The sequence below is a fragment of the Coenobita brevimanus genome, chromosome 103 (assembly GCF_032717465.1).
Source record: "Coenobita brevimanus isolate Jiangsu-jjx chromosome 103, ASM3271746v2, whole genome shotgun sequence".
Taxonomy (NCBI): Eukaryota; Metazoa; Arthropoda; class Malacostraca; order Decapoda; family Coenobitidae; genus Coenobita; species Coenobita brevimanus.
The window spans coordinates 18,886,008-18,908,061 of NC_137056.1; the positions used below are offsets into that span (position 1 = coordinate 18,886,008).

The 22,054-nt window shown below is 44.2% G+C and overlaps 2 protein-coding genes across 2 annotated transcripts; both read left to right on the forward strand.

Annotated features, from left to right (window-relative positions):
* The first annotated feature begins 1,387 nt into the window (after positions 1-1,387).
* Positions 1,388-1,951, forward strand: LOC145415637 (uncharacterized). The gene has a single exon (XM_080284858.1). It carries the CDS (start codon positions 1,388-1,390, stop codon positions 1,949-1,951), a length of 564 nt encoding a protein of 187 aa, XP_080140984.1.
* Positions 1,952-2,026: 75 nt separating this feature from the next.
* LOC145415638 (uncharacterized) lies at positions 2,027-3,919 on the forward strand. The gene is made up of 2 exons (XM_080284859.1): positions 2,027-3,172; positions 3,311-3,919. Exons 1-2 carry the CDS (start codon positions 2,027-2,029, stop codon positions 3,917-3,919), a joined length of 1,755 nt encoding a protein of 584 aa, XP_080140985.1.
* Positions 3,920-22,054: the final 18,135 nt, after the last annotated feature.

A 22,054-nucleotide genomic window follows, 5' to 3' on the forward strand; every position in this document is an offset into this window, starting at 1 on the left:
AGCAGAGCCAGAGAAGAGAAGTGCTTCCTGTGGACAAACCGACAAACGTGATGAGGCAAGCAAGGAGGGAACACTTAAAAGGCCCAAGCTCGAAAGGGGCAAAGGCGGGAACGAATGACTCACCGCTACGGCAGGAACAAAGTGGATACATGGGCAGCTTCGTAAGATGGCGTTGCCCATTATTGAAGTGAAGGCAGCTAGTAAAGACTCGGATGCCGTAGTCCGGACGAGAGCACTTTTGGACTCTGGCAGCAACTGAACCTTCTGTACGACCCAGTTGGCAAGCAGGCTGGAGGCACCATGGAGAACCGTATGGGTAACACTAGACACTGTAACTCAGGTGACGGTGCAGCGAACTGAGGAGATAGACTTAGTAGTTAGCAGCAGACGTTCCCGTAAACCGAACTGGATGATATCGCTGCATGGGGTGATTGTCACTCAATGACTCCCTGCAACGCTGAAGGATTCAGTAGCCTCTGTACAGAACATGGCACGATGGACTCATTTGCCGGGAACAGAGCCACTGAACACGTATGAAGGTGAGGTGCAACTATTGATTGGTCTTGATGCTCCGCAAGCATTGACGCCCATGGAGGTCAGGGCAAGGAGCAGTGGAGAACCCTTTGCGATAAGGACGCCGCTGGGATGGACCGTCAGCAGACCTGTATGACCTCGTGCTGAGGTAGAAGACAGACCAGAGGAGGTAGGATGTGTGGCTGTAGTGGACAACAAATCCCAGGAAATACGATTGGAGCAGCAAGTGCAACAGTTTTGGGAACTAGATGCACGTTACTAGAAGGGAGATGGCCTTTCCATTGAAGACAATAGGGTGATAAAATTGTGGTCAAGCACGGCGACAAAGGTGATGGGGCACTACCAGCTCCCTATACCATTCAGACGAAATCCACCCAAGCTCCCAGACAACAAGTTAATGGCATTGAGGAGGTTAGAGGGCCTGAAGAAGAGGCTGCTCAGAGATCCGCCCTTATGCCAGGGCTACGCAGAAGAGATACAGCTGCTGCTAGATAAAGGCTACACCGAATTGGTGCCTCATAATGAACTTCACACAAGGCCTCACATGTCCTGGTATCTGCCACACCATCCGGTGTTAAACCCAAACAAGCCCAGAAAGGTGTGCATTGTATTCGACTGTGCAGCAGAACGTGGGGTCGGTGTCTTTAAACAGCCAGGTGCTACAAGGGCCTGATCTAAATAACAAACTGCTGGGGGTACTCCTCCGGTTCGCCAAGGGTCAGTGGCCCTCACTGCAGACATAGAGGCTATGTTTCACCAAGTCAAGGTAGCTCTGGAACACAGGGATGCCCTACAATTTCTTTGGTGGCCGGAAGGGGATGTACAGTGGACACCCCTGACATACCTGATGACGATGCACCTTTTCGGTGGGGTATGGAGTCCATCATGTGCCTCATATGCTTTAAAACGAACATTTCTAGATAACAGAGATGTATGTCCTGACAACGTGGTGGATGCCCAGCGGAATTTTTATGTGGACGACCTGCTTATCTCAATGCAATCTGCTGATGAAGGAATAAGGTTGGCAGAACAATTGCAACACATCACCTCGCTGGGCGGCTTCAGACTCACCAAGTGGGTGAACAACAGTAAGGAAGTACTTGAATCCATCCACGAATCAGGGAGGCATAAGGAAGTAAAGGAGATCGACATAGAAGGCAAGCCTCTTCCTGCAGAACGAGCACTTGGAGGAAGGTGGGACCTAGAGAAGGACCAAATGCCAGTGGTCATCAAACTCTTTGAGCAAGGGGGGTCAGTTACAAGGAGGGATCTCTTGCGTGTAATCAGCTCAGTATATGATCCACTTGGATTCCTTGCACCATTCATCATTCATGCCAAGGTCATCTTCCAAGAGGAATGCAGGAGGAAGAAAGGGTGGGACGAGGCTATATCTGACAGCAATGAGGTGCAGTGGTGACGGTGGTTGGTAGAATTAACTCACCCCACAGATTTCAGGATACCATGGTGCTATGACCCAAGAAGTACAAGGGGAATGTCATTTCAACTACATCACTTCTCTGATGCTTCGCAAGTAGCGTATGGAGTAGTATCATACCTGAGGATCTCTGATGGGACTGGAGACGTTCACTGTGCCTTCATCTACGGAAAGGCCAAGCTGGCCCCACTAAAACAGCTAACTATACCCCGTCTGGAGTTATGTGCTGCAGCATTGGCTGTCAAGGTTGACGAGATTTTAAGGCACGAGCTGTCAGTCAACGCGGGAGGGTCTGTCTTTTGGACAGACAGTGTGATAGTACTACAGTATATACATAACACGAAGAGGCGATTTCACACGTTCATAGCCAATCAGGTGGCGGCCATACATGAACAATCAGAAGTGACCCAATGGAGGCACTTGGGTTCAATACTGAACCCAGCAGATGACGCGACACGAGCACTGAGTTGCTACGAACTGAAGAGAGGTTGTAGATGGATTGAAGGGCCCGAGTTTCTCTGGCAAGAGAACAATCACTGGCTGCAAGAGCCCCGACTTATACTCGACCTGGGGACGGACTCAGAGGTAAAGGGGGATGCTACAACTATGGCAATGGGAGCTAAGCATGGAGAAGACCCGCTGGCGAGATTGTGGTCCAGATACTCGTCCTGTCACAGGCTGCTGCGGGGAGTTTCATGGATTAGAAGGTTTTTGTATTGGAGGCAAATGGGAGGACCAAGGCAAGTTGACAAATCAAGACTCAGGGTGAATGAGCTCCGAGCATCTCGAGCAGCAGTGTTGGGTTGTGTACAACGGGAATATTATGAACCTGAGATAAAGGACCTGAAGGAGCGGGGTGCACTTAAGAAAACGAGCCCACTGTTCCCGCTGGAGCCGCACCTGGGGGAGGACGGACTCCTCCGTGCTGGAGGACGGTTGGAGAAAGCCCCCATGATGATGGACAGCAAATACCCTGTGCTGTTGCCATGGGTCCACCATGTCACAGAGCTAATAGTAAGAGAAACCCATGAGACCAAGGCTGGACACTCAGGAAGAGAACATACACTAGCAGTAATGCGACAGGAGTTCTGGGTGCACAAGGGACGAAGGGTGATTGACCGTGTGCTAAAACGGTGTCTCGTTTGTTGTCGAGTCAATTGGAAGGAGTCACTGCAAAGACAAGCTAACCTCCCTGCTGACAGGGTATGTGTGGTGAAGACACCGTTCACACACACTGGTGTGGACTGCTTTGGACCATTCATCGCAAAGCAGGGTAGGAAATGGGTGAAGCGGTGAGGTTGTCTGTTCACTTGCCTAAACTCAAGAGCCATACACCTGGAGATTCTTGATGGACTAGATGCTGATTCATTCCTCAATGCAATAACGTGCTTCTCGGCAAGGAGGGGTGTACCGGAGCGCATTCATTCCGACAATGGAACAAACAAGATTAGAGCAAATAAGGAGCTCCGGGCCGCAGCTCTCAGCTGGGAGAAGAATGACAAGGTGCACAATTCACTGTTGAGTAAGGGAATTGAGTGGGAGTTCAACCCACCGCATGCATCGCACATGGGCAGTGTATGGAAGCGACAGATCCGGACAGTCAGGAAGGTCTTGCAAGTGATAGTAGGCGCGCAAGTTGTGGATGATGAGCGACTCCACACATTCTTTTGTGAAGTGGAGGAGATAGTCAACGGAAGGCGGCCCATCACCCCGACCTCCAATCACGTCAGCGACCTCAAAGCACTTACTCCACTGCACATTCTGTGCCCTAAAACTGTACCTCACTGCCTGTTAGGGGGTAAGGCCGAAGAGCCTGTAGGGGACATCTACCGGAAGAGTTGGAAGCATGCACAGTTCCTAGTGGACCAGTTCTGGAAGCAATGGTTGAAGGTGTACTTACCATCCTTACGACAATGCCAGAAACATTTCAAGCGGTTGCATAATTTCTAAGTGGGGGACCTGGTATTGGTGATGGATTGGAATGTACCCCATAATCACTGGGTTCTGAGAAGACTGGTAGAGGCCAATCCTGGCGACGATGGTGTGATGAGGCATGTCAAGGTCAGGACGCTCACATGCAAAACCCTAACATGCCCTGTGAACAAACTGTGTCTGCTGGAAGGGAGCTGCGAGTGAAAGTGTATATGGTATTGGTCGTAACCAACCAACGGGGGTAGTCTTACCGCATCTAATGCGGTAAAGAGAGAGAGAGAGAGAGACAGACAGACAGACAGACTGAGAGTGTAGGAGAGAGAGAGAGGCACAAGGATGCTGACACGGTGTTTATAAGTATGTACGGTCGCGTCAGCATAACATCCATTAGCCTAGCTATAATGAACACCAGGCCATAGAATAGACGCAATGGGCGAGTGTGGGGGCAGTGTGGGGGTAGTCAGGGACGAGTGAGAGACGAAATGACATCGATCCTTGGATTTACTAGATGGAGGCTCCAAAAAGGGGGAGTTCAAGTGATATGCAACTCCACGTCCATCCCGTGAAAGTGTTACTACTGTGCGAATATTACGCCTGTGAGGGAATAGTGTTGTGTACTTCACACCTCCGCCCACACACTGATACTGTAAGATGAGAATTGGACCTGCCATTAGTGAGGTGCCCTTGCCTACTTTAAGAATGCTTATTGATCTGCATGTGGTTGATGTCACGACATAATCCAATTACTGTATAAATGTAGGAAAGTAAGGATGAGAATTAAAGCGATATGTGTACACAAGGTAAACTTTGGTAAATTGTAATTATGTGTATGACCAAGTGTTATAACAATGACGAGTGAAGCCATTATAACATACTGAGATAGTAAAATTGCAATTCCAGGTATGACCGAAAAAATGGTTGAGTCCAGCTGGGCGGGTTTCATTACCCTGTTTCCCCCTTCAAGAATGCAGGCGGTTACAGGGCACATTCTACCTTAGGCCATACACCCCAGAACCCCTCTGCTGCTTCAATTGCCAGCGCTATGGACATCATCAAATGAGGTGCACCCGCCCCTCTATATGTGCCATGTGCAGCAGCCGCCACTTAACACAACAATGCTTCGACAGCTTCAAGGCAAAGCAGCCAGTTACAGCAAAATGCCCAAGTTGCCAAGGCGACCACCGTACGTGGAACAAGTCCTGCCTTGCTCGGAAGGAACTAGTACGGAGTGACAGAGACAGGGAGAAACGTTGGGTTCAGGAGAGGCTTGCCATGTCCCGTGCCCCACTGGGAACCTTCACATGGGGTCAATAGAAAACCACTTCCACACCCACAGCTCCTCACACTCTCACACTGCCAACTTCCCCCCTCTGCCATCCCCCACCCAGATGCCCCCTGAGGCCCCCCGCCCACAACCAGGCCCACCCATTCACCAAGGCGTAACACCAGCCCTCTCCCTTTCAACAACCTCCTACCTCACCACCAATGCAGGACTCTGACACTCAAATGGAACCAGAGGCCTCTACACAGACCTCTCATCCATTGCTCACTCCACCCTCTGGTCACATGATCATAAACAAAAATGACCTCCATATCCTTGGTTTGCAACTGGGCACAGCAATTGCAAAGGTGTTCGCTCAACAACTCGGCCTCCCAATCAACCCCAAGCCTATCCTCACGATAGCCGACAAAGCAATCAGTGACTGGGCGGAAAATCCCCTTCAACTGAAGCCACCCACATTGACCAGCAGCACACCACCCTCCCAACCTAGATGGAGGCTCAACTCTCACCAGCACCCTGCAGTCCCAACCACACACCACCTCCTATCACAGTTCAGGTGCACCTCCACAAACAACCAGCAACTCAACCCCATACACACCGAGAGCCCAAGGACCCAAGGAATCAATCTCTATCTGGTAACAGATCCTGAAAGCAAACGCCAACCATCGCCAGAAACTCACTCGGACAGACATAGACCATCCCCATAGAGACACAAAGAGCACACTTCTGGTCCCTCATACCAGCCCACACACCACCTGACACAGGAAACTAAGAGTTACTCCCCCCTCCACTGCCATTCATCTGCCTCCTTGACCACTGAGCTCAGCATACCGCAGTGGAACATCCTTGGGGTTTCAGCCAAATGGTCCCTGCTGAAGGAGGCCTCCTACCAAGATCATGTCGACATCCTCCTCCTCCAGGAAACTCTTCTTTCTATGCACAGCCAACTACAGCTAAGGGACTTTACCCTCTTCCTCCTTCCATGTGCCCACAGGGGACCCCGTGTTTGTGCCATCCTGGTCCGTAATCACATCCACGTCACAGCCATTGAACCCCTTCTGATTTGTCACAATGGTGTAAGTCCAGGGGATCAACATCACCACCCTGGCCAACAGTCACCTCAAAAATTTAACATCTACCATTCCACCACAGCTGAATTAAACTTGGAGAGCTTTTCATGCTCTCCAACAAGGAACCACTGTTTATTGGCAGTGATCTCAACGTCCACTATCCTTGTCTCAGCACCCACAGAGCCACAAATTCTATGGGACGCCACATCACCAAGCTGATGGAGGAGGTGTCCCACATCTCCCTCCTCAATGACCCCCAAATTCCTACACATTTACAGGGGGGCAGCCTTGACCTCTCCTTTGCTTCTTCAGAACTGGCTCCTCTAACTCAATGGGAGGTACACTCCACCCTCACCCCCAATCACCACGCCATTCTCTGCACTATCAATATGCCCTGCTCCCCAAATTCTATGGACTTCCCCCCCCCCCCAGGATGGATTACCCAGCTCACCGACTGGGATTTCTTCACAGCCACCCTCGAACATTTAACCTCCCATGGTCCCCCCCAGGATGGAATACCCAGCTCGCCGACTGGGATTTCTTCACAGCCACCCTTGAACATTTAACCTCCCATGGTCCCCCCCATGATCTTCATGAACACGCAGCCCTACTTACAGCTGCCTTCCACATTGCTGCTGAGACAGCCATCCTTAAAACCACCACCCTGAAGGTCCACCATACAGACCACTGGTTTTTACTGTGCCATGGTGAACGAACTCAACCATTGGTTGAACCGGGAAAAAAAGAATGTACAGAGCCCACCCTACACCAGAAGTGCCGAGCCATCTTCAGGCAGTGATAAAGCACACCATTGCTGAGAAAAATGATATTAAGGAACAGAAGTGGTTAGAGTGGTGCCGATTCCTCAGGGCTCACTCCAAGCTAAGGAATATTTGGAAAAAACTAAATGCTCTCTCTAGCCCTCCCTCTGCCCATTCCCCCTCCCCCCAGGGTGAGGCTGAAGGACTGGCAGTGACATTCACCCTATGAATAACCCCCGCCTGGCTCCCAGGAGGCACCAGACTCTGGCAGGAGGCACTACACCAGAATAGGGCTGAACTTATCCATACATGCAAAACCAACCCAGCTGAAACAGATCACTTCTTCACCATCCACGAGCTTGAACATGCCCTCAAATCAATCACTGACACTGCCCCAGGCCCTGATGGAATTACTTACTTTCTTATCTCACACACTGGTCCCATAGCCAGGGAGGCCTACCTAGACTTACCAAATCGTGAAGTTTGGGCAGCCTCCTCATGCAATGGAAACGAGCCACCATTCACCCCATCCCAAAACCCCATGACCATAAAATTTTCAGGCCTATTTCTCTGCAGAGCTGCCTTAGCAAGACTACTAAGAGGATGGTCCTGAGGCACCTACACTGCTGCTTGCCTATCCCCCACAACCATCTCTTTGCCTGCACCAAGGGTAGGTAACTGCAGAATACCTAAGCTCTTTTCTCTAGGAGTTATGTGACGGTAAAGGACTTGCCGTCTTCATTGCTCTTGAGAAAGAAGTTCGAGCTGGCATGCCATGAGGCCATCTTTGCAACCCTTGCAAGCAGGGGTGACTGGGGCCACCTCCTCTACTGGCTCAGGGACTTTTTCAACAATCATGTAGCAGTGGTCCGTTTCCAGGGCCACACATCTGTTAGGAATCTACATTATCATAATACAAATCATAATAGATAGCAATATAAATGTGTAATCTAAAAGTAACAACTGTAATATGATCGCTAAGCTAGGTGTGGGAACAGGAAATGTGTCTGCAAGATTTAAGCAAAAGGAATGCCACACAGACACACACAAGCTTCTAGAACCCATACATGCGGCCAATAGACGTGACACAAGCCCTCCTAGACAAGAAAGGAGGAATTAGAGAGTCAGAAGGAGACTAGCTACAGAAGATAGAGGTAGTAAAGAGAAGAGGGGTCCAGCGAGACCGTACCTAGTATATATACCCTCCTGTGTACTACACACAGTGTTCAACTTAAACTTTCCCTTTGAAGATAATAAACTACAATCAAGACCCAGTCTCCATCTTTAACTTCTCCTGTCACCGACTACACATGAACTGAAGTTACTCCTACACATATTTACTCGGCTATGACTACTGTATAATCAGTCACAGACTCACACATCCTCGTCACATAAGCACTCAAATGGCACACTGCAGTCAGCATACTCAGCCCTACCCTATTCAATGTCTTGATTGAATGCCTCCTGCTAATTGAACTTGGGCCTGGAACAGCTCTCCTATATTATGCAGACGTTATCACGTTAGTCATCCATGGCGCTCCCTATCACACTAAAGCACATAGGGCCCTATCGAGGCTTCATCATGGGTGCATGGAGCTAGATCTGAAGATCAACACTAGTAAAATAAAAGCCCTACCACTCGTCATTAATCCTCCCAGAGACCAGTTACACCTTGGCAACACACCAATCAAATATGTCACCATCCATCAGTACCTAGGCGTGCTGTTGACTCCCAACTCTCCTTCCAGGTGGAAGTCCATCAGCTCAGGGAAAAAATTAGATTGTGTCTCAGCACACTCAGCACACCAACAAAGCTCCAGGCCCAGATGGAATTCCACCAATTGTTTTGAAAAAGTGTTCCCCTGAACTTGCCTCTGTCCTAGCTAAATTATTCAGACTATGCATACGTACTTCTTTATTCCCAAATTCATGGAAAGAAGCCAATGTCCACCCAGTTCCGAAGAAAGGAAGTTCGTCTGACCCCTTCAATTACAGACCAATAGCTGTCACATCTTCTCTTGGTAAGGTATTTGAAACTTTAATTAATAAGCATATTGTTAAATGTCTTGAATCCAACAACTTAATTAGTGATAGACAATACGGTTTTCGCCACGAAAGATCCACCATTGACATAATCTCTTAACTCATACCATCCATCAATCAATTGATCTACATGGAGAAACTCATGCAGTAGCTCTTGATATCTCTAAAGCTTTCGACAGAGTATGGCACCGTTCCCTGCTGTCCAAACTCCCTTGCTATGGACTAACGTCTTTTGTTCCTTTGATTTCTTCTTGTCTTAGTGACAGGAAAATAAGAGTAAAAGTAGATGATGTATATTCCAATTTCCACTCAATTAACGCCGGCGTGCCGCAGGGATCAGTTCTGGCGCCAACCCTATTTCTGGTTCATATTAATGATCTCTTATCTGCCACTCACAATCGCATTCACTCATATGCAGATGACTCAACACTACATAGTTCATTCACACTCAGACATCCATTTACAAAGTCTAATATCTCTACCTCTCAACTCAGTACAGCCATCTCCATAAATCAAGATCTATCTACAATCAGTGAATGGGGACAAAACAACCTTGTCTCTTTTAATGCTAGTAAAACTAAATATATACAGTTTACTAATAGACAGATATTGCCAGATTCGTACATTACTTTCAGTGCTACTAATATTCCCATCTCCAAAAGTATTGAAATTCTTGGCGTCTCACTTAACAGTGCCCTCAGCTGGACCTCTCATGTCAGATCACTTGCTAAAACCACCTCAAAGAAACTTGGATTATTGTACAGAGTCCGTAACTTCTTCGCCGATGAGCAGTTAGCTATAATTTATAAGTCATGTGCGCTCTCAGCTTGAATATTGCTCACCCTTGTGGAATGGTTGTGGAGAGGTTGCATTAAGACAACTAGACAAAATTCAGAATAAAGCTGTTAGAATCATTAACAACCCTGCCATTACATATAAACTACCTCCCCTGCAAGTAAGAAGGAATGTTGCCTCCCTTGCATTATTTTACAGATATTTTTTGGCAAATGCTCAGACGAAGTTGCGTCCATGGTGCCACCTCTCCATGCCTTCCCTCGTGCTACACGGGCATCTGGTAGCGCTCATGACTGGAATGTCACTCAACCATATTGCAGAACTTCTGCCTATCAGAATTCTTTCATTCCCCGAACTGCATCTCTTTGGAACTCGCTTCCCCAGAGTTGTTTTCCTCCAAATTTCAACCCACAACTGTTCAAGTCTAACTGTTACAGATATTTTATGAACAGAGGACACCAGTAATCTGGTGTATGGATTATTTTTTTTTTTACCCATTTGTTTTTCCTTCCTCCGTTCTGTTATTTATATAAAAAAAACAAAACACTCCGAGCCCTTGCAGACAATGGGGGGGACCTCATATAAAGTTCTCCACCTCTTCGATATCCAGGTGATTAGATCTATAGTCAATTACCCCTCCCCAGTCCTATCAACGATTGATTCACCTTCAATCGACAAACTGGAAGTCATTCATAATGAGACCATGTGCATCATGACCGGCTCCCCCATGTGGACCCACTTGTGCAACCTTCGCATCGAGTGCAATGTCGGGTCCCTACACTACCACATTCAGACAAGGGTTGCAGTCATTGCAGCCAAGTTCGCACATAGCGCATCCCCCCTCCTGTCAGGACTATAAAATATCATAAAACAATACATAATAGCTAGTAATGTATATATGTAATATAGGGGTTAGATGAAAGCCATGCCTGGGGTGAGAGGTCTAGAGGAAATAACGTTCACACATTCTCAGTTAGGAATTTCAAAACACAACAAAGTGTGACGACTGATCAGAAAGTCCCCAGGGTTAGGAGGGTACCACACACCTGTGCCCTTACACATGACACAACCAGTCATATACAGGACAAATGGGATAGACAGGGCAGAAGGGGTTAGGGGAGAGAGAGGCACGGTGGGAAAGGCAGGAGGAGAGTGCACAGAGTTAGCAAGCATAAACCGCTCTTGCCTAAGTACTGCTCTTGTGAAGAACTTCCTCTAGAGAATAAAACTGAAGTCAAACCCCAGACTCATCTTTATCTTTCACCTGCCATCTACAACAAGTACAATGAACATTCTCTCTTTTCATAAAATCCCTACAAATCAATACGCTGTTACAACAGCTCAGTGATGGCTATGATATATTATATTTACAATTATGATATATTATATATGGTGGCAGTGGTGGGATGTCAGGACTCTAAAATATCATAACACAATACATAATGGCTAGTAACGTATATATAAATTATAGAGGCTAGATGAAAGTCATGCCTGGACAAGAGGAATAGAGGAAATAACGTTTGCATATTCTCAGTTAGGAATTTCAAAACACAGCAAAGTGTGACACCTGACTGGAAAGTCCCCAGGTTCAGGAAGGTTCCACACACCCATGCTCTTACACGTGAAAATGGGAGAGACAGGGCAGAAGGGGTTAGGAGAGAGAGAGGCATGGTGGGAAAGCAGGATAGGAGTGCACGGAGTTAGCAAGCATAAACCACTCTTGCCTAAGTATTTCTCTTGTGAAGAATTTCCTCTGGAGAATAAAACTGAAGTCAAACCTTATATTTATTTTATCCTGCCATCTATGACAAGTACAATGAACATTCTCTCCTTTTGTAAAATCCCTACAAATCAACACATTGTCACAACAGCTCAACGACGACTATGATATATTATATTTACTGCTACGATTTATTATATATGGTGGCAGCAAGTGTAAGAACCATGCCTACGAGTCTGCAGTTGAATCTACATTATCGAGATAGAAAACAAAAACTACTACAAGTTCGAGCCACACGACACCTCACAACTTTATACAGGCATTGGTTTGATGATCTACAGTTAGAACCAACCTTCCAATTTCTCCATCGATCAACAATCAGCAAAAGAATTTAAAACTCAATTCTACAATCAAAACTATGTACTACGATCCTGCAAGTTAACTGTAGGCACGTGAGACGGTAACCAAGATCAGCTTCAGCTCTACGATTCATGATAAACTACAAGTATCTACAATTGCCACAAAACAAACCATATCTACAAGCAACATTCATTTAGCAAAGCAACCTACACAGCAGAGACTGAGGAGGCGCTGATGCAGGGGCGACAGGACAGACGATGCAACAACTACCAGACTCACTATTCACCTCACTCTCCACTCACTCACCGTTTTTCACTGTTACTCCTTCACCACCACAACTACCAGAGTGAGGAGTCGAGTTGCGCTGCACCATAATTTGTTGAGAACACCATAACATGTCAGTCAACCTGTGTCTGACACCACCACACCATTCCCACAACAGTAAAAATCAGTGAATTGAATATTTACTTCATTTATATACAATACACAGTGCTAGACAAACATTCTGCACAAACATAGAAAATGTGCTTTATAGATGTAACTTACGTACATATACCTACTTCAGTTATCTACATTAACCTACCCCATGCCAGTTCCGTTTTAAAACGTAATTTTTTTCCAAAAATCATGGAGAACTCAATTTTCAAACAGCACAAGCAAAAATTCGTGAGGATGTACGTCAACTCTTCCACCACCTTGCCTCAGGTGCTCAGGCCTATACACCCATGCACTGAGTCATCACCCTCGCTCTGCCTCACTCTGCTTGTACCACTCATACTGTACAGTCATGTCTCGCTGCGGTCTCTCTGACGAGGAGATTCAGGAGCTCCTGAAGGTGCCCTACACTGGCGAAAGCGACGTTGAAGACAATGTGCAAGATAAGGATTATGTGCAACCGGAAGATGAAAGTGCTAATGAGGAGGAAATATCCACACCAAGGAAATCCAGGGATGTGGGGGTATGCTAGTACCCGAGGGATGAGACCATCAGCACGTCATTGCCTAGCACTACGTGTGGTGCCATAATTTTAAGTATTAGTATAACTTAGTATAAACTAGTATTGTAAGTGTAATCTTAAGCTCAAGTATAGCTCTAAGTATAGACCATGATTTAACCATTAAATCTTATATTTAAGTTTAGTCTTGGCTGATATTCATAATGTGAAAATGATTCTGATATTGATAGTACTAAGTCAAGTATTAATGTGAATAATGAACCAGCTGTTGCCAACAACGATGTGTAACCGCGAAATTTAGCAGAGGTCAAAAATCGCGAATACCTTCCGTTTATTCTAGTCTAGAGATTTACCTGCCGAAGGTAATGGATTTCCCCTTTTGTACTATGCAGTGGTGATTAAGAGTTGACTGAAGTAAGAATATTGAAGATTGTCATTGTGAAGCTCGAAATTTACGTCATTGAATCCTGTTTGCAGTCATGTAGGCATATAACCGACAAAGGGTAATAAAACTGTCTGAATTCTTAATTAATTTGGCTTCATTATGATTAAAGTTCCTGCAAGCTTAATACAAAAATTTCAGCATCGTAAATCACTTTTCTACGTGTGTTGAGTGCAAACGTATCTTTTGTATTCTTTGAAGATCCTAGAGAATCGATAATAGTATAAAGTAATCAGTTAAAATTTTAGCCGATTCCCGAATACTGTCTTGATGCTTAAAAAAGGCAAGAAGCTGCGCCAAACACTTCAGATCATCGCTCCTTTTCATTGCTGCAGGTTAGTGCCCAAGCTCTCACCTCCCCCCCCCCTTTTCTCTCCCCCATGTATTAAGTCATCATATACGTTCATGAGTTAAATCAGTGATATTTTCCCTTGATCCTTCTTGTCTTGAATAATGAGATCATGGCTCCTTTTCATCATTGCAGACGAGAGTTGTAGGAGGGCCGTGGCTCGCATCCCAAGGATTCGGGCGTTCTAGCCGCGGCCTAGCTGCTAGCACACAAAATCCTCCCCCTCCCTGTAGTTCATGGAATCAAAGTGAATATCGGCTGGTCCATTTGTCCATTTGATTACGGTCCATGTAATTATTGGTCCTTTTGATCATTGTGTCTAGTTTATATAAGATTCTTCAGTTGTGCATTTAATCTTAGAGGGTATTCTTTGGTGATATCTTTAGGTTCCTTCCCGACGAGTCCGTCAGAGACCACAGGACTATATCCATGCGTATCAGTATTCTTGGGATATTAATCTAGTGTGTAAAGATACATATTTCTGGAGTTGTACTGTAAATTCTCATTGTTGAATATTAATTTAGTTCATAAAGATTCATATTTCTGTAAAGTATAACAGAAATCTTTGAATATTCATTTTGAGAATGTTCATATTTCTGTTGATATACAGTAGATCCTCATTATATTTTGTTTGGTATCATTCCCAGTTTGAAGAGTAATCTGTATCTCAGTTCTTAACAGTTAATCTTAGGTTAAGTCATCATGAGTTTGAATTTTAGTGTCCTCTAAGGAATGATACAGACGAGGTTGAGTGGCCCGCAAGGTGTGCTAATATCTAACTGCTCACGCCCTCTCTAATAAGATCACGCTACTTCATTTCTCATAAAGCCATATATTCTCAAATAAGATCACGGTACCACATTTCCCATAAATTCTCAAATAAGATCACGCTACCCTATTCCTCTAAAATTGTCTACATTACACTAGTGTATCCAAATGATTCTTGCATTACACTGGTGGCTAAAGCTTTGGGATTAGATATTGTTGTGGGATAAGATATTGTTGTGGATAAGATATTGTTGTGGAATAAGATATTGTTGTGGAATAAGATATTATTGTGGGATAAGACATTGTTGTGGTATAAACTATTGTTTGATAGAATCCCACAATAACAGTACACTGGAGGCCCACTTAATATCGCGATATTTCTAAAATTGGTGATCTTTAAAGCTCCTGGAGGACCAGCAATGTTATACTTCACCGTGGGTAGAATGAATACTGAGATGGAGACATAACTTACGTATTTTGTGGTTTTGTCTAGTGGAAGGAGTAGTAAGGTGGAAAATGAGGTGTTGATGGAATTTAGAGGTCAAATGTCAAGAAGAACAAGTGTAGCTCAATGGATCATGATAGCCGAATTGTTAGGTTCTTCCCCCTCAAAACAAAACAATCCACGTACATCACGCCATCGTGTAGTGGAAGTCTTGACGGACAGAGGTGTGTACGTGGTAGAGGATGTGTTCACGGGGAAGAGGATGCAGGGAGCTGCGGGACGGGTGAGGCCCTGTTGCGGAGAAGAGTGGCCCTTGGAACCTCTGGAGAGGGCCTTTGAGCTTGACCTAGTGGATGAATAGTTGCCGCCCAGTGAGAGATGCCCTTCCCGGAGACTTATTGAGAAATGCTGAGTGTTCAGTTGGTTATGGCAGTATTAAGAGATGGATAGGGAAATGTGTGTGGGTTGGACTGTCTGACTATTGACTGTGAGTTCATAGGAGCTTGGGTTATGGGTGCAGCCCAGTTCAGTGGAAATGTTAGATTGGCTTAATTCGAGGGGCAGTGTGCACGTGCCTCTCAGCTTACAGTCAACACGGTCTTGGGTGAAACAGTGACTTCAAGACCTGACAGGCGCTCCTCAGTTACTAGGTGGAGAGCTGGAAGCGTAGGAACGAATGAATGGGAACATGAATGCGATTAGTCCATATGTTGTATGAATGGGAAGCGCCCCTAGGACGATCCTGGCAGCGAGAGTACGGGTCTGTCCAGGTGAGACGACCACATTACCACCCAGGTAGGAGGTTGGCTGGGGCACATCTATCCACTGAATTTCATGTATTTATCGTGGGAGAGAAACGACCCCCTGGGGTACGTGATTTTCTTGTGGACCGACAGGTGCCACTCATTAGAGTTGTGTTCACGGTCAAATTTGGTAAAGTCCGTCCTGTCTGCACACACGTCCCTAGGAAATGATTTGAATGTTGACTTCTGATGTTAATCTTTTTTTTTATTTTCTGGAGGAAGGACCCGTGTAGTGCCATAATTTTATGTATAAGTGTAAGTTAGTATAAATTAGTATTGTAAATGTAATCTTAAGCTTAAGTATAGTACTAAGTATAACTCATGATTTAGCCGTTAAATCTTATATTTAAGTTTAGTCTTGGTTGATATTCATAATGTGAAAGTGATTCTGATATTGATAGTACTAAGTCAAGTATTAATGTGAATAATGAACCAGCTGCTTGTCAACAAAGACGTGTAACCGCGAAATTTAGCAGAGGTCAAAAATCGCGAATATCTTCCTTTTATATTCTAATCTAGAGATTTACCTGCCGAAGTTAATTGAGTTCCTCTTTTGTACTATGCAGTGGTGATTAAGAGTTGACTGAAGTAAGAATATTGAAGATTGTCATTGTGAAGCGCGTAATTTACGTCATTGAATCCTGTTTGCAGTCAAGTAGGCATATAACCGACAAAGGGGATAAAACTGTCTGAATTCTTAATTAATTTGGCTTCATTATGATTAAAGTTCCTGCAAGCCTATTACAAAAATTTCAACATCATAAGTCACGTCTCTACGTATGTTGAGTGCAAACGTATCTTTTGCATTCTTTGAAGATCCTAGAGAATCGATAATAGTATAATCAGTTAAAATTTTAGCCGATTCCCAAATACTGTCATGATGCTTATACTCGTAAAAGACGAGAAGCCGCGCCAAACAATTCAGATCATCGCTCCTTTTCATCGTTGCAGGTTAGTGCCCAAGCTCTCACCCCAACCCCCTTTTCTCTCCCTTTCCTTGGGGGAAGCAGCCTAGGTATATAGATAGATAGATAGTGTATTAATTCATCATATACGTTCGTGAGTTAAATCAGTGATATTTTCCCTTGATCCTTCTTGTCTTGAATAATGAGATCATTGCTCCTTTTCATCATTGCAGACGAGAGTTGTGGGAGGGCCGTGGCTCGCAACCCAAGGATTCGGGCGTTCTAGCCGCGGCCTAGCTGCTGGCACAAAAAATCCCCCACCCCCCCTGTAGTTCATGGAATCAAAGTGAATATCGGCTGGTCCATTTGTCCATTTGATTACGGTCCATGTAATTATTGGTCCTTTTGATCATTGTGTCTAGTTTATATAAGATTCTTCAGTTGTGCATTTAATCTTAGAGGGTATTCTTTGGTGATATCTTTAGGTTCCTTCCCGACGAGTCCGTCAGAGACCACAGGACTATATCCATGCGTATCAGTATTCTTGGGATATTAATCTAGTGTGTAAAGATACATATTTCTGGAGTTGTACTGTAAATCCTCATTATTGAATATTAATTTAGATCGTAAAGATTCATATTTCTGTAAAGTATAACAGAAATCTTTGAATATTCAGTTTGAGAATGTTCATATTTCTGTTGATATACAGTAGATCCTCATTATATTATGTTTAGTATCATTCTCAGTTTGAAGAGAAATCCGTATCTCAGTTCTTAATATTAAATCTTAGGTTAAATCATTGTGAGTTTGAATTTTGCTATCCTCCAAGGAGTGATACAGACGAGGTTGAGTGGCCTGCAATGTGTGCTAATATCTAACTGCTCATGCCCTCTCTAATAAGACCACGCTATATCATTTCTCATAAAGACATATATTCTCAAATAAGATCACGGTACCACATTTCCCATAAATTCTCAAATAAGATCACGCTACCCTATTTTCTTAAAATTGTCTACATTACACTAGTGTATCCAGATAATTCTTGCGTTACATACGTGACGAGAAGGAGGATTCAGAGGGGGAAGGTGAGGCTTCCAGTATTCCTGGGTGGCTGATGAAGCCGAGGATTTCCCCACGTGGGGCTGGAAGTGTTAGGAGGAAGAGAGGGAGATTTGGGAATATTCCACTGGCTGGGGACGCCGGTGAATCATCTCGCCCACGCTATCCCTCGCACCCACGTGACCCAGCCCACCCTAGCACTTCAGGACTAAGTGTTCCCCCATTCCCCGCACCCAGCACATCCACAGAAAGTGTTCCCCAATTCCCCACACCCAGCACATCTCGTGAAACTCTTCCTCCTTTTGCTACATTTCCCAGCACATCAAGGAAAAGTGTTCCCCTATCCCCCACACTCCCCAGCACCTCCAGTGAGACTTTTCCCTCCTTCCTCACACTTCTCCACGCTTCCCCACGGCCCTTGGATGAGGGAGGTGATGAAGTAATGTTGTTATCGTAAGTGTAAGACGATGTATTCACAGTGAGATACTCAGAAATACTCTTACACTGTCTGTGTATACTGAAGGCATGTTGTAAATAATTTACCGTAAGTGTAAGTGCAGTACATAGTGAAGTTGTACGTAAGTTACCGTAAATGTAAGACGAAGGATGCACAGTGAGGGCGATACGTGACAGGTGACACAGGTGTTTCAGTACCAAGTGATTTATAGGGGAAAGACGATGTTTTCTGTATGAAATCCATGAAAAAAAATATATATATATTATGCGTATGAAGTGAACTGAAAAGTGTAAGAAACATTCCTAAACCTTCCCAGAGTAACGTAGGCCAGAATATCTTAGTTTATCTTAGTAGAAAACGAGTTTTTCTCTTACCTTCGCTGCAGTTCTTCTGAGCAACCACAGCCGAGGGGCTGACCGGGGACTTCCAGAAAACGCACACCTAGCCTCCAGTGAGTCTTTTAATGGTCATATTCGTCTTTTTCACATCAAAATCTATCATTTTAGCCTTTAAAAAAAAAAAAAAAATTGAAACTTGGCAGGCACTGGCGTGCCATTTTGTCTGGGGTGTCCGGCACGCGGAGGGTTAAGTCAATCACTAAGTACTTGCACCAGCAATAACAATTATATAATGTGTATATTCACTCATTTACTATTGCATTCATACATGAAATGAGTGTTTCATGCATACAACCTGGTAACATTCCATCTACAAAGTGTTAAATAAAATATTCTGTCATATTAAACCAGTGAGCGATTAAAAGAACTGTAACAAACAGTTATTAACCCGTGGATTGCGAGCCACAGCTCAGGCTGGGAAGCTTCCCGTTACGAGCCACAGCTCAGGCTGTGCTGGCCATGCATTACAGCTAACTACTCCACCCCTACACAAACTTAACGCATGGTGCTATGCAAAGATGGAGTGAGAGAGATATTTTTTTCTTTTCACCAGATGATTCCCAGGATGTTTATCTTCAAGTTTATAATCAACAATTTTTTTTTTCTTTTTTTTCACTACTCCCCTAAGTAAACTTACGCATGGCCCTACGCAACGACAGAGATTTTTTTTTTTTTTCACCAGATGATGCCCCGGATGTTTATTTTCAAGTAAATAATAAACCAAAACTAAAAAAGTTTTTTCTTCATTTTTGCACAACACGGGGTGGGATTAAAAAAAAAAGGTAATTGCACAATCCACAGGTTAATTAAAGCTATCTAGTGGGGCCAGACCAATTAAATTACAAGGAAGATCCGGAAGAGAAAGAAAATAATGGCCAACAAGAATGAACTTAGCAAGAATGAACAACCTGTTTCACACAATCGTGAAGACAAAGATTTCCACACAGTGCTGACACACTGTCCACCATAGGTACAAATGAACACCATATGAGTGTATATTGTTCATATGTAGTATACTATATGTACATTTTATATATATATTTTTTATATAAAATAACAAAATATGGGGTTACATAATATCATTTTCAATAATAACTGTGCAACATAACTAAGCCTACAGTATACGTATTGAGTAATATTACTACAGCAAGTGACTGATTCATAATACGATTCATTGTGGTACCTTGCTATTGCGTTATTATTGCGTAGTTATATGCATGTGCACACAATTATGTCGCAACATTAATGTAACTTACAATGTACAGTAATTGTACAGTATTACTTCGGTTACTACAGTTACCTACAATATTAATGCAGTTACTACACTTAACTACAATATATACTCCTTCAGTTATGTAACAGTTACAATATTACTTCAGTTAATAATACAATTATGTAACAGTTGTAATATTACTTCAATTAAAATACAGTTATTTAACAATTACAATATTACTTCAATTAAAAATACAGTTATATAACAATTACAATATTGAGTTAATAGTACAGTTATGTAACAAATACATTCATACAGTGTAAATACAATGTTCCTGCAATTCTGTGTTACCAGAATTATGCATTTCACTTTATCACCATACAGGTTGAGTGTAATATTAGAACTATAGGCATAACACCATTTATGTAATGTAATGACCTAGCAATTTTACCATTGCATAAGTATATGCACATTTGTGCTACTATATCACTACAATATGTTATACAATATTCTATGTTCAATTTTACTACATAATAGCTAGTAACATATATATGTAACATAGAGGTTAGATGAAAGTCATGCCTGGGCGAGAGGGCTAGAGGAAATAACGTTTGAACATTCTCAGTTAGTAATTTCAAAACACAGCAAAGTGTGACTCCTGATCAGAAAGTCCCAAGGCTTGGGAAGGTTCCACACACCCGTGCCCTTACACGTGACACAACCAGTCATATACAAGAGAAATGGGAGAAACAGGGCAGAAGGGGTTAGAAGAGAGAGAGAGGCACAGTGGGAAAGCAGGAGGAGAGCACACGGAGTTAGAAAGCATAGACCGTTCTCACCTAAGTACTGCTCCTGTGAAGAACTTCCTCTGGAGAAAAAAAATGAAGCCAAACCCCAGGCTCATCTTTATCTTTCTCCCGCCATCTACGATAAATACAGCGAACATTCTCCCCTCTCGTAAAATCCCTATAAATCAATACACTGTTACAACAGCTCGGCGATGTCTACGATATATTATATTTACAATTATGCTATATTAGAGTCCCTCTCCTGCCACGGTTCAAAGCTGCATCCGGCCTTCACCCTGACATACTCTCCCACAGTAGGGTCCACAGTGTTGCACGTGGCCTTCACACTCTCAAACTCTCTCCCTACATATCACAAGCCCCCGACACACCTGTCCCATCCTAGCATCCCCAGCTACCATGGAACCCCCCACTGTTTACTCTTCTCATCCCCCAGTCATCGACCAAAGCCCAAACCCCAACACCAATACTACGTCAAGAGGGCCTCTGGTGCATAGCCTCCCTCACCTCTCCAAACTCCATCACCAATTACACAGATGGCTCCGTTGCCACATCGAGGGCTGGAACAGCCTTCGTATGCATTCACAGGGATAGCGGTTTTAGGATTACAGATGAGGCTTCAACCCTACAAGTGGACTTAACAGCCATCGCCGAAACACTAAAAGATGCCCTCGACACTGCTCCCACCTCCTCTACCATCATCCATACAAACTTAGCGATGGCAGTCTACACTCTCAGGTGACTCACTCACTCTGACAATGTCAAACTGACCTCCGACATATTAGCCACTGCCCAACAAATTCACAGTGCAGGGGGATCAATAACCATCCACTGGATCCCTAGCCATATCGGCACTGTGGGGAATGAACGAGCAGACCTCACTGCAAAAAACACCACAGAACGCTCCCATATGGACATTGATATAACTGACCAGCCTCATGCAAATAAAAAGAGCTATCAGAGTATGATCAGCCATAATCAGCCACGAAGACCATCAGGACATTGTGCAACCGGGCTCCCCTTCCGCCACGTGGTTCGCGATGGCCACACAATCGCGAATACCTTCCGTTTATTCTAGTCTAGAGATTTACCTGCCGAAGGTAATGGATTTCCCCTTTTGTACTATGCAGTGGTGATTAAGAGTTGACTGAAGTAAGAATATTGAAGATTGTCATTGTGAAGCTCGAAATTTACGTCATTGAATCCTGTTTGCAGTCATGTAGGCATATAACCGACAAAGGGTAATAAAACTGTCTGAATTCTTAATTAATTTGGCTTCATTATGATTAAAGTTCCTGCAAGCTTAATACAAAAATTTCAGCATCGTAAATCACTTTTCTACGTGTGTTGAGTGCAAACGTATCTTTTGTATTCTTTGAAGATCCTAGAGAATCGATAATAGTATAAAGTAATCAGTTAAAATTTTAGCCGATTCCCGAATACTGTCTTGATGCTTAAAAAAGGCAAGAAGCTGCGCCAAACACTTCAGATCATCGCTCCTTTTCATTGCTGCAGGTTAGTG